Genomic DNA, 12,824 nt, shown 5'->3' on the forward strand with positions numbered 1-12,824 from the left:
CTCTGCTTAGTCTCCCTTTCTGTCTTTTCCATCCTACTTCCTTCTCTTTCTTCCCTTTGTGCTCCTCCTGTTTTCCCTCTCAATATATCTCGTCCTTCCCTTTTCTCTGTGCCTCTCCTCCTCTTTTTCTCTGTATGTGCTTCTTTTCTCCCTTTCTCTCCGTGTCTTTCCCTCTCCCTCGTTGTCCCCTCCCCGGCCCCTCCTCCCTTCCTGTCATGCTCGGACGCGGGAGGAAGGAGGGCGATAACTTCATGTGACTGCTCCTTCCCCGAACGCCCTTCAGCATCGGCTGCGGCTCGGGAGACACCACATGGACCCGGCTCCCCGGAGAAAGCTCCGTCACTGACAAGACCCACCAGGAGCCCCCAGCACCGCCCGGGAAGGTAACTGACTTTTCCTGTTTATTGCCTGTTCCCTCCCTCCACCATCTGGAGCTGTCCGCTGACCATGGTGCTGAATCCGGGAGCATGAGGAAATCCCCCGGTCCTTTCCCCTGGCCCCCTGTACTCCGGCTCCCTTTAACTGCTCTCCTGAACCTGGAGTCCTGTCTTCCCCGTCTCGACCCTATCCAAGACCTACTCTTCTTATGCCTTCCCCAGCCCAGCATGAGCTTCTCCCGCATCCCCAGTGTCTTGGATCCCCTCTTTCTGTACCCAGGGTTCGTTCTTCCCAGGGACCACCCTGCCTACTTCCCGTGCACTTCCACTTCGTCTGCCCACCCAGGACCCACTCTTCCCGTGACCCCCGTGTCCCGCGATCGTTCCGCACACTCTCCTGTGTACTGGGTCCGCTCTGCTCTTACTCTCAGTATCGTGATTATCTCTGCTCAACTCCTCTCCCCACCTCGGGTCTTTCTTTTCACTCTCGTACCCGGGTCCCACACCCCCTGTAGCCGTTCTCTGTACCCCGAGCTCCCTCTCCTCAACCAGAACCCCCCATGGCCACATCCCCCTGTTTGCACCCGAGCAACCGGTTCCCCTCGTCCTGCTCCAGGTCAGCCCTGGAGAACATAGAATGGAAAGGGGTTTAAGAGGCGGGGTGGAAATAAGCTGAGCGGAGGATAAACACCCGTCTGCTCTGGTCTGTTAGGGCAGCATGTTTTTGTTTCTTAATTTTATTGGCGGGGGGGTCGGGGGTCGTTTGTGCCAAAGCAGGTCCGCAGTCTCTGGGCCGAGAAGCTCAGCCGAGAGCTCTGTTTGGAGGTGGCTCCTCGCGGGCTGCTTTGCTTCCCGGAGGACATGAAAGCAGCGGGATCGGAGAAGTTTGGGAAGAAAAATACTGGACTGCAGCATAGGGCACGCGTCGGTGTGTGCGCGCGCACGTGTGCTTCTGTAGCGCGCGTGCGTGTGCGCGAGCGTGAGCCAGAGCGCGCTGCGGTCCGCTTCTGTCCCCGCGGTTCGCTAGTGCGGGGATGCGACTGGGGGGGGGGGGAAAGAGGAGGGGGGACGTTCAGCCAATCTTCCATTCCTCCCTTTTCTCCTCTAGGGGAGTCTCTACAGAAGGCCAGCCTCCCAGTAGTACTTCCACACCTCAGCACACACATCTTGAGTTTGGGGTCTTCCAGCCAGGCTGGGGAGAGGCGGGTACTCAAGGGAGGGACCATTTAGGTTCAGGGTCAAAGAGGGCTAATGGTTGGGGAGAGTTTGGAACAGCGTCAGGACAAAGGCGGGGTGAGGGCAGGGACTGAACTCGGAGGAGGTGGTGGGATTCCGTGGCCGCACCCCGGGCCCGGGAGGATGCAGACCCCAGAGTAGAGGCCCGAACCCCCACGCTTCCCACTCTTCCAGAACCCCCCCCCCGCCTCCCCCTCAGGCAGGGCTGGGCGGGGCGACCGGGAGTACTTCCCAAGACCCCAACGCCCACGTCTGGGGAGAGGGTCTCCACCGCGTGCTGTCCCGGTACTCGGAGCCTGATCCCTAACTCGACTCCTCAGATGGCCCAGGAGACTGAAGGACCCCGGAGCTTCCGGAACCCGCGGCGTTTCCCCAAGCGCAGCGCGAGTCACCTTCAAACGCCCCTTTCTGCACTTCCTCCCTGCTCGCTGCCGCCTCTGCCAAGCGGGCGCGCGCTCCTCGCTCCCTGCGCAGCCCCAGCCCCAAAGTTTCCTCCCCCAGCTCACTTCCCTAATCAATGAACCTCCCGGAGCACGGAACACTTGCATCTGAAGCCAAAAGAGCTTTCAAGAAAATTGATATTCAGTGAACCTGATCCTGCGGGCTGTTTCTGCAGCGCGGAGAAGCCCCGCTCCCGCCCCTCCACTAGTCCCGCCCAGCCCAGGACTCCTCCGAAGACCCTCCTCCCCTCGCCTTCCCACGGACACTTTCTCCCCTCACTCCTTCCTAATCCCCCAAAGTGGAACTCGAGTGTCTGCGCTGCTCTCGTCCTTCCCACAACCTGAGCCCCCGCTTTCTTTTGCCTGCCCCCCCAAACTAGTTGGTGAGTGACCTCTTCCTGCTTACTCCCATCCAGAGTTCTCATTCTGCTCCCCCCATTCTGCCCCACAACGCTGGATTTAGAGCGAGAGGAAGATAATTTGGGTCCTAACTTCCACTTACTTGACCTTGGGCACGTAAATTAACTTCTTTCGGTCTCTGAAAAAAAAAAAGGACTTTGGCTAAGTATCCCCCAGCTGTAAGTCTGGGCTGCTGTGATCCTCAGATACTGCACCCCCTAAGCAAGGAAACCTCTCCCCACATGACCTCCCCGTTGCGATTCCCCAAACCAGAAGCTGCCATTGACGTCTCCTCTCCCCCACTTGTCCCAACTCACAGAGACAAATTAGGATGTCAAAATCAAGTCGTTGCCTTAACCCGCTCTCTAACCCGCAACAAACAGCGACCCCAGTGGCCAACTAGTGACTGGCTGCTCTCCCTACCTTGTCCCTGAGCTGTTCGTTCACTCAGTGACAGCCGAAGGGAAGGGATCTCCAGCCGGACGTCCGACTTCCCAGCTTTGTCGGAGTCTGTTAACCAGACCGAAGCTCATTGACCTTTGTCTTGGACTCCGGGGCTTTATCCTTTCCCTATTTTCTAAACCTTCCCAGTGTTCTCTGCCCCCCTTCCCCCTTCACTTTAGGTTCTCTTTTTCCCACTTCTCTGCAGCCTCTAAAGCTTGCAGGACTCCCTCAGCTGAGGTCTCACACTCTTTAATTACTCTGATCCCTAATTATTTCTCCCCTTCCACCGCTGCTTAGATCACGGAATACTAATCCCGATATCTGCTCCCTCTTTCCCTTTGTGTTACAAACCCTGGTAGTGAGAGGTTTTTTTTTTTTTTTTTTTTTTTTTTTTTTAAGGTTTATTCTTGAGGGAGAAGAGAGTAAACAGATTCAGGAATAACAAGGGAATGTCATTAGACTGGCAAATAAAAACAGGATAGTGTCGTGGATAGTTTATTAACCTGGTTGTCAAAAAAAAAAAAAAAAGGTGTGGATTCTAGTGTGGTCCACACTAGCAGTGTCATGGTGAGCAAAACCTTTAATCTCAATGTCTTGGGAAACTCTCTGAAAATCATAAAATGGGAAATGGTTTCTATAAAATAATCTCATCCCTATTCCCCACTCCCTTCAAAATGAGTTTTACTCCATTTCAGACTAGATAGATCTTAAAATTCCTAATTATTCTGTTGAATCTTGGCTTTTCGGGTCTAGCTTGGTTCCCTGTAAATCCTTTTATGTCTAGAGGCTCCAAATCCTTTAGGGTCCCAGAAGAGTTCTTCCCCAGTGCTGTGAATTGGTCTCTTCAACAATGGTAGGCTACTTCTCAATCAGGAAATGTGTATTTTACTCCTTTACTCATATTACAAAGCAAACGTAGGCTAACTAGAACCCCTCCCCTCTCATCCTACTACAGTGGAGAGGAAAACAAAGACCTGATATCCCAATTGTAGGATTGTACTATCCCTTCAAATGAAAGAAAGAAAAACATGGTCCACCCTCCCATGTCACCCATCCCCTTATCTTTGTGATGGCCTTTTCCTTTATTCTTCACAGGATACAATTCAGGACCAGTGGCCTGTAAAATTTGCATGTAAAGTCTGAACCAGCCTCATACGGGATCAAAGCCATCATCATGGACTTCGTTATGAAGCAAGCTCTGGGAGGTAAGGGGGACCCACTTTGAATCCCCACAATCTTTCTGTGATTATTTACTCCTGAACAATTGGTATTTCTCTCTGTGTGGCTGTCTCTATATCTGTCTCTTTCTCTGTTTCTCTCTGTCTCTGTCTCCCCCCTACCTTTGATACACTCAAACATAGACCTTTTTGATGATGATGCAATGGCACATTCACTCTCTCCCGTCTTCTGTTAGAGCACAACACCGGTACACTCAGGAGTACTTCCAGTCATTTGTTATTGCGCTCTGGCACACTCATACCTGCCTTCTCACGCTATTTGTCGCACTGACACCTACCTGGGAAAGTGTATATTTGTGCCTGTTTATATTTCATTGCAATCCAGCTAAGCCTGCCTCATATTTGGAATAAATATTGACATTAAATCCTTCATCGGCCTGTGCTGTGCAGAGATGATGGGAAGACAGACACTCCCTGATCCATTTACAATAGGGAAGCAGCAACAATGGAGTCTCTTGGCTTCCCTTTATCAATGTCTGTATAGTGGGAGTATAATAATAATAATAATAATAATGGGTTTGGGAAGTATGTGAGTGTGTTTGAAAGCATGTGCGCGAATTGGAGGAGAGGGGGACAACAACAGATGATCAAGCCTATGGACACTGAAGAGCAACCTCCTCCCCTGGTTCTGGAGTGGAATGGAAGGGTTGGTCTGGGGCTGAGCAAAGTCGGGTAAGGCTCTGACTGTCAGGTCATAAATACTGATAGTGCTCTAATCTCCTAGGGGAAAAAAGAGCTGAGAGTAGCAGGCCTGTAGGGGTGAGATGTCAGGCTGTGGCTACGTCTGGGGAAGGGCAATGTTACAATCTGGTTATTGTAGCTCGCTGTGGCAGTCACTGCGCCACACACTCTTCCCAGAAGGAGAATGGTTAGATCATCTCCGGTTGTGGGCTGGTGGCTTTCTCCTGTTCTCAATCCCATCCTCTCCTTACAAATCCTAGAAGCATTTTCTGAAGATGAATTGTATCCCTGGCTTTTGTGCCCCAGTGGCATCTTTTTTTCCCATGGTGTTTGCTCCCCTCTCCCCTTTCCTAGCAAAAGCTCAAAAGATTTTATGAAACTGAAAGCTGAATTGTTTCCCTGAGCTTGGTGACTCTGGAAAAGCCAAGACAATGGCCCTCAAAAAAACCAACTCTTTCCTCCTCCCAGTTACTTACAAGCAAATTAACACAATGACAAAAGGCCAGCTGCCTCTGGCTTTCAAAGTTACATTTTTGTCTTTAAAGGGGAAGGGGGAGAAAATACACCAAAATTCCTTGACTGGAAGAAGAGAATTGTCTGGTTTTAATCTATTTCTTTTGTGTGGTAAGTTGATTATTTTGACATTATTTTATATATTAATATGTGGTTATATTGGAGGGAACCTCTGGTAAATATATTGACTTTGTGAACCCAAACTTGTTTTTAACTGTCCCCAATATATACATCATCATAACTGTTCTCCCATACAATCTATTCCTTTTCCCAACACTGACATTGGTGGGGCTTTGGACCCAGTCACAGACAGCAGAACAGTTCAACCTTCCCCACAGTGCGTGCCCTGATTTTGAGCCATTCCTAAAATGTTCACTGCAGCTACTAAATTGTCCAGATCAGACATCCAGAGAAACATGGGAGGGACAAAGCTTTTGATCCTCTTTTATTTATTTTATTTTATTTGTTATCCCCATTTTAGATTTGGGAAAATTTACAATTCAGTTTATGGGAAGTAATGTGCTTTGTAGCCTTTTGCATAATTTTAAAGGTAGGCTGTCTCTAAGGTCTTTTTCTGTTCTGACAGACACTTCCTAGGCCTAAGGGACTGGGGTTAGAACCAAAGTGTGGTACTTAACCTAAGTGCAGATGGCATCTGTGGTATGATTTGAGTAAAGTGAGGCAAGGAGCTGCATACCTCTAAATCTCTCCCCATCATAGTGCCTGAAGTGGGCTGAAATCATCATTCCGAGCTCTAACTCAGCATTAGCTGTGGACCAGCTCCAGATGGGTGCCAGACTCCACTTGCTCCAGGGATTGCCCAGTGATTGGCATTGATCTGCAGCATTCTCCTTCATTTCCCTCTCTTTGCCTACCCTGGGGCTCTGCAGATTTTCTCTCTTAGTGGAAAGTCTGATGTAGGACTGACAGGACCAGGGCTCTCCATGGTCTTCAGATATAATTTGGTTCATTGTGAATAGTGGCAGTTCTCATCTACTTAGATTGTCAGAAGATTTCAAACCTTATAACAGGGCCTCCTTCCTCTGAAAATTTCTCTAGTCCAAAGGACATGGAGATTTAAGGCTAATCACGATGACTTAGGATCACAGAATGTCAGAGCTAGAAAGGATTTTAGAGAACATCTGATCCAACTTCTTAATTTTACAGATGAGGAAACAGATCCAAAGAGGGACATGACTTATATAAAGTTAAGCTTCATCCTTCTAGTTTAATCGATTATGGTCAAGTATCTGTGCTAATGAAGCTCAGACATTTAATTACACTTGTCATTTAAATGATATGTAATTGAGGATTCATTTGGAGGTTTTGAAACCTCTGACTTTGGTTTGATGAACAAGGTAATTGCCCAGAGTTATGGGTTTTTTTTCCATCTTGTGTCCTAGAATCAAGGTTGTTTCTCTAAATAACCACAAATGAACCCCTCTCTCTGGAATTTCATGAAGTCAGTGTACATTCTATATTTATTGACATATGTTTCAGGTACATACTTTAGTATTAATCAATCATCAAAGGCATTTATTAAGCTCCTACTTTATACCTTGAACTGTGTAGTGGATTAAAAGATCAAAATGAAACTGCCCTCAAGAAATTCCCTTTGTACCATCAAAATACAGTTTATACATTGATAAATAAGTACAGTGTATATATGTAAACCCCAAAACAATGAAAATACAAAATTTTGTGGAGGAGATGGAAAAAGAGAGGGGGCTACCAAAAGGGTAGACAATTCCAGTGACCTTTCAGGATCCATTTCCCAGGAAGTTTTGGGTTGATGGTGCTGCTATGGAATAACAGGTATTGTCTACCTTATTCCTGGGACATAAATTCTGATACTGGATCTACTTTTTTTAAGTTAAATATTTTATCTTTACTAATAATCATGATGGGATTTGAACTCAGATCTCTCCTCACCCTAACTTTTCTCCTCCTTTCTTCCTTCCCTTCCTTTGCTATTCCCCTTCTCCTTCCTCTTCCCATTCTTTATCTTCTTTCTTTTCTTCCCTTCCTTCTTTGGCACATTGCTTTCTTTTTTATTATTATTATAGCTTTTATTTATAAGATAAAGATGGGTAATTTTTCAACATTGACCCTTGCAAAATATTTTGTTCCAACTTTTCCCCTCCTTCCTCCACCTCCTCCTCTAGATGGCAGGTAGACCTATACATGTTAAATACAACATATGTTTACATATCCATACAGTTATTTTGCTGCACAAGAAAAACTGGACTAAGACATAAGGTAAAAACCTGAGAAGGAAATCAAAAATGCAAGCAGACAAAAACAAAGGGAGTAGAAATGCTAAATTGTGGTTCATACTCATTTCCCAGAGTTCTTTCACTGGGTGTAGCTGGTTCTCTTTATTATTGAACAAATGGAATTTATTTGGCTCATCTCAATGTTGAAGAGGGACACGTCCATCAGAATTGATCATCATATAGTATTGTTGTTGAAGTATATAGTGATCTCCTGGTCCTGCTCATTTCACTCAGCATCACTTCATGTAAGTCCCTCCAGGCCTTTCTGAAATCATCCTGCTGGTCATTTCTTATAGAACAATAATATTCTAAAATATTCATATATCACAATTTATTCAGCCATTCTCTAATTGATGGGCATCCATTCAATTTCCAGTTTCTTGCCACTACAAAGAGGGCTGCCACAAACATTCTTGCACATACAGGTCCCTTTCCCTTCTTTAAGATCTCTTTGGGATATAAGCCTAGTAGTAGCACTGCTGTATCATAGGGTATGCACAGTTTGATAACTTTTTGAGCATCATTCCAAATTGCTCTCCAGAATGGCTGGATGTTTTCACAATTCCACCATCAATGTATCAGTGTCCCAGTTTTCCCACATCCCCTCCAACATTCTGCATTATCATTCCCTGTCATTCTAGCCAATTTGACAGGTGTGTAGTGATATCTCAGAGTTGTCTTAATTTTCATTTCTCTGATTAATAATGATTTGGATCATTTCTCATATGACTAGAAATAGTTTTAAATTCTTCATCTTCTTCAATTGAAAATTTTCTGTTCATATCCTTTGATCATTTATGATTTGGAGAATGGCTTATTTCTTATAAATTAGAGTCAATTCTCTATATATTTTGGAAATGAGGCCTTTATCAGAACTTTTGATTGTAAAAAAATTTTCCACTGGATCTATTCTTGAGTTGCTATGTGATCTTGGATGGATCATTTTTTTTCCTTTCCTGGAATTAAGTTTCTCTATCTATAAAATGAGAAGGTGGAATCAGCTGGTTTATCTCTAACATCCCTTACAGCTCTGATGTTCTGTGGTCAATAGCCTGCATTGGTACGGTTCCCTGTGGAAAGGGAGTGACGGGGAAAGTTCAACATTTTGCTTCAAGAAAGTGAGGATCTTACTGTGGCCCTTGCAGAATCATCTGCCCTTCTGGTCTGTGTTCTACCAAATGAGCAGGAGGGAGAACTATTTCCAAAAAGCAAACACAAAACAAAATAAGACAAAATCTCACAAAACCCCCAAAATTTCCTGACAAGGTAACTGATCCTTTTATCATTTTCTTCTCAGTTAATTAGTTTGTCAAAAATCCATTAATTTATTAATCACTCGGGGGAAATATTTTTAAGGAAATCTGAGTGCACAGGTCATAGATCACTAAAAAAATCCTAGTTGTGAGTTGGGCTCTGTATCACCAGTGGGCAGCCATCTCTGCTAAATCAGCTGAGAGGAATTAAACAAGTATTTCATTTAACAAGCATGTTTTAAATGCTTCTTATATGCAAAGGCTTGGGAAAGGGATATACAAAGTATTTGATCCCATGGTGCTTGCAATATAGAAAATTGTAAACTAAATGCCCTTTGAGCTCTAAGGAAGAGATTAGGAGAGAATATGGATTTGACACAAGTTTCAGCTCAATTTCATTGAGATGGATGGGAACAATGCAATGGATGATGAATTGGGCTCTAAGATTCTAGTCGTTCTCAATAAGAGACCTTCAATTAGGGGAGAATGGTCATTTGTTAGAAAGGTTAGTGTAAGGATTCATACTTCAAGTGAGAGGGTTGGATCACTGAAGTTTCTTCCAGCTATGTGACCTTGGGCAAGTCTGGGCTTCAGTTTCCCTTCTGTCAAATGAGGTCATAAAAGCTATGGCTAGAAAGGACTTCTCATTTTACAAATGGGGAAACTGAGGTCTGAGGAGATTAAATGATTTGAAGGTCATGAAGGAGTAACATCAGAGGGATAATTTGAATCCACATAGTCCCACTTCAGAGCTAAAACTTTTTCATCAGATAGACATATTCCTTGTTTATTTTATAGGGTCTTGTTCTTATTGCTTGCCCCCAGCCTTCCACTTCTGTCCTACAAAACCAAATAATAAACAAAATCCCACACCTTTATTTAGCATACTAGTACTGAACTCATGATCTCTGGACAAGGAAACTCCCTCCACCAATTAAAATAACAATCTTATTGACCTATCTTTGTACTTGCTTGTTGGCAGTTAGATGGGCAGTTAGATGGCATAATGAATAGAATGCCAAGCCTAGAATTCAGAATATCAGAGTTCAAATCCAGCCTTAGCAATTTACTAACTGTGTGACCTTGAGCAAGTCACTTTGCTCAGTTTCCTCATCTGTAAACTGAGTTGGAGAAACAAACAGCAAGCTATTCCATATCTTTACCAAGAAAATCCCAAATTGAGTCACAGAGTCAGAAATGAATGAACAACAAATATTCATTGTTTTGCCCCCAATAAAATGTCTGTGTTTTTTGAGAAAATGGATTGTTTAGATGTTGTCTTTGCATCCCCACCATCTAGCAGAATGCCTGATGCATAGTAGGCATTTCATTCATGAATAAATGAATGAATGCTGTGAGGTCCAAATGAAAAGAACTGGTGCCCTTTCTCCTTCCAGTAAAGAAGTGGGGACTGTGGGTATAGAATGTTTCATTTTTTATAACTGTTTCTTTTTCTTTGTTACAAGGAAAGATTCATGGGAGGAAAAAGGAGAGGAAATGGTAAGAAAGAACTGTGATATGGAAACAAAAGGCATAAATAAAACATTTTGAAAAGGGGGTCAACAATTGTGTGCAGGCGTTTTGAAGAGTTAAGACACAAAGGATGTGCCTGGCCAGGCTGTCCTTTGGGAGGGATGCAGACAGAATATGGCTCTTGGGTTGTTCTCAGCTATAGCTGAAGAATTCCATGGAGCTTTGCATAGCTCCATTGTCTTCCTCCGGATATATATATGTGTTCCAGCAGGGAGCCTGCTGGACAGCTCCCCTGGTGCCTTGAAGCTTGGATCCTTGTTTGAATTGAATTCTGTGGACTCAGGGCCTTATAGAAAGTGACTCCTGGCAATCCAGGTCAAGGAAATCTTTTCTTCCTTAATATCTGTGTTAGAATGCAAACTTCTTGAGGGCAAGCCTGTTTCTTTTTGGTTTCTGTCTCTTCTGTGCCTAACATAGTGCCTGGCATGTAACAGGCTCTTAATAAATACTTATTGACAGGCTGTTCCTTTTTTGAATGCTGTAGCTACTTAATCATCTCAATTCTACATGTTGCTTGTATAGACACTGTGGCCTCTATCCTAGAACAGCACTGTTGTGTGAAAGAGTAAGCCAAGGTCCCTGGGCATCGGAGCAACCTGCTTCTGTTGTAGCCCAGTCTGGCTCCTGCTCTATTTATTCAGTGTGTTTGTTGTTCTGAGGGGAGGTTTGGGTTGATCTTGTTGGATTACATCAGAAAAGCTACTGCAAACACCCTATGCCCCACTGCTGGAATTCTCAGCCTGGATGGGCTGGTATATGATTAGATCACTCCGCCCTGAGAGTTACACTGAGAGGCATGATGAGAGAGAATGAATGCTGAAGATGGAGGGAGGAGGTATGGAGGGGCCCTTCACCAAAGGATCAAATCCTACAAAATATTGATGGAGAGAGAAAGAAGAAAGGAAGGAAAGAAGGAAGTAAAGAAGGAAGGAAGGAAGGAAGGAAGAGAGAGAAGGAAGAGAGAGAGGGAGGGAGGGAGGGAGGAAGGAAAGAAGGATGGATGGAGGGAGGGAGGAAAGAAGAAAGGAAGAAGGAAGGAAAGAAGGAAGGAAGGAAGGAAGGAAGAGAAGGAGAGAAGGAGAGAGGGAAGGAGGGCTAGAGGGAGAGAGGGAGGAAAAGGGGCCCAAGAATGAATCAGCAACAGGAATCAGGTTTGAATGGCCCTCATTTCAAATTCTTGGACCCCTTATATAGTTCGTACTCTCCAAAAACAAATATCTCTTGGAATATGAATTTTAGAAGTAAGTACTCCTAGATATCTTAGATCCTAGGATTTAAAGCTGGAAGGAACCTTAGAGCTCATTTAGTCAAATCCTCCTATTAGATAAAGAAAGTCAATCTTGGGTGAGGTTGCCCCAAATCACATGTATCTAAGTTAAGATTCTACCCTAGGGACTTCATACTTAAAATCTAATGATTTTGCCTTTCTGCTGTATCATACTTCTATAATCATGCACATAAGATGGACAGACACAAACAGTATGTCACCTGGCAGGTCAGTCCCAGAGGACTGATCAATTACTTCAATTCAGGTGTCAGGATGACCAGATCCTCATAGGCCAGTCTGTTGATTTATGCCTTTTGTAGTGACAACATCTCAGAAGGATCAGATGTCTCATTCAGTTGTCTGTTTGGCTGATTATAGCTGCATTGGAACCACCTGGGAGAAAGGAGGGCTAAGAAAGCCTCAAATCTTGTTTATTACAGCTGATTCAGATACAACTCACCCCCCCTTCCCACGCACATACTTGTGTGATCTCTCTTGCTCTATTTCCTGAAAAAGACTGGATAAAACCTCTCTCAAGATTTGGAAAGATGCTGGTCCTCATGATTCTCCCACACCTGGCCGAGTCACTCTTAGTGGAACTGTTCATCCAGAAATGTATTGAAGGACGAGGAAGATATCTGTTGCTCTGAGTGGCTTCAATATATATCAGATTCTGTGGTGATTTCTGGCACTGTAGGGTGTACCCTAACCATCTTCCTTAGGAGTTTTCACTGGGAGGTGATCTCCAAGTTTTATTGCTGGGGGGATTTTCAACTTGGTATTTGCCAAGTAGAAGAGTAAGCTCATGGGATGGGTACCAAGACCAAAGTTTAGATTTCCTGTTACTGCATCTATCATGTCAATCTGACTTTTCCTCTGACAGAGTTATCTAGCTTTATATTTTCTGGGTTTATTTTTAAGAAAATAATAGGCTCCACCTTGATGTATTAATATGTAGGATTTTGTGCCGCATCCTACCGCTTCTCCCCTAGACATGGGAGCTAAGGTGAGCAGTAAGGAGAGTTTTTTCCTCACAGTCCCCACTTTGCACCTTGCTTCTAGCTTTCAAAATGTTGGAGTCAAAAGGGAAGGGGCCTGGAGTCTAGAAATAATATTAGCAATTATGCAGAGGGAACAGATATTTTACTTCTTACAGTTATTATTATC

General features: G+C 44.5%; 1 protein-coding gene across 1 annotated transcript in view; it reads left to right on the forward strand.

Annotated features, from left to right (window-relative positions):
• Positions 1-227: 227 nt before the first annotated feature.
• Positions 228-12,824, forward strand: part of CPLX1 (complexin 1) — a 111,502-nt gene continuing 98,905 nt past the window's right edge. The window contains exons 1-2 of the mRNA XM_074276647.1: positions 228-383; positions 3,992-4,101. Coding sequence (XP_074132748.1) covers positions 4,071-4,101 — 31 coding nt within the window. The 5' untranslated portion in view covers positions 228-383; positions 3,992-4,070. The remainder of the gene's footprint in view (positions 384-3,991; positions 4,102-12,824) is intronic.

This window comes from Sminthopsis crassicaudata, chromosome 6 (genome assembly GCF_048593235.1).
Source record: "Sminthopsis crassicaudata isolate SCR6 chromosome 6, ASM4859323v1, whole genome shotgun sequence".
Classification (NCBI taxonomy): domain Eukaryota; kingdom Metazoa; phylum Chordata; class Mammalia; order Dasyuromorphia; family Dasyuridae; genus Sminthopsis; species Sminthopsis crassicaudata.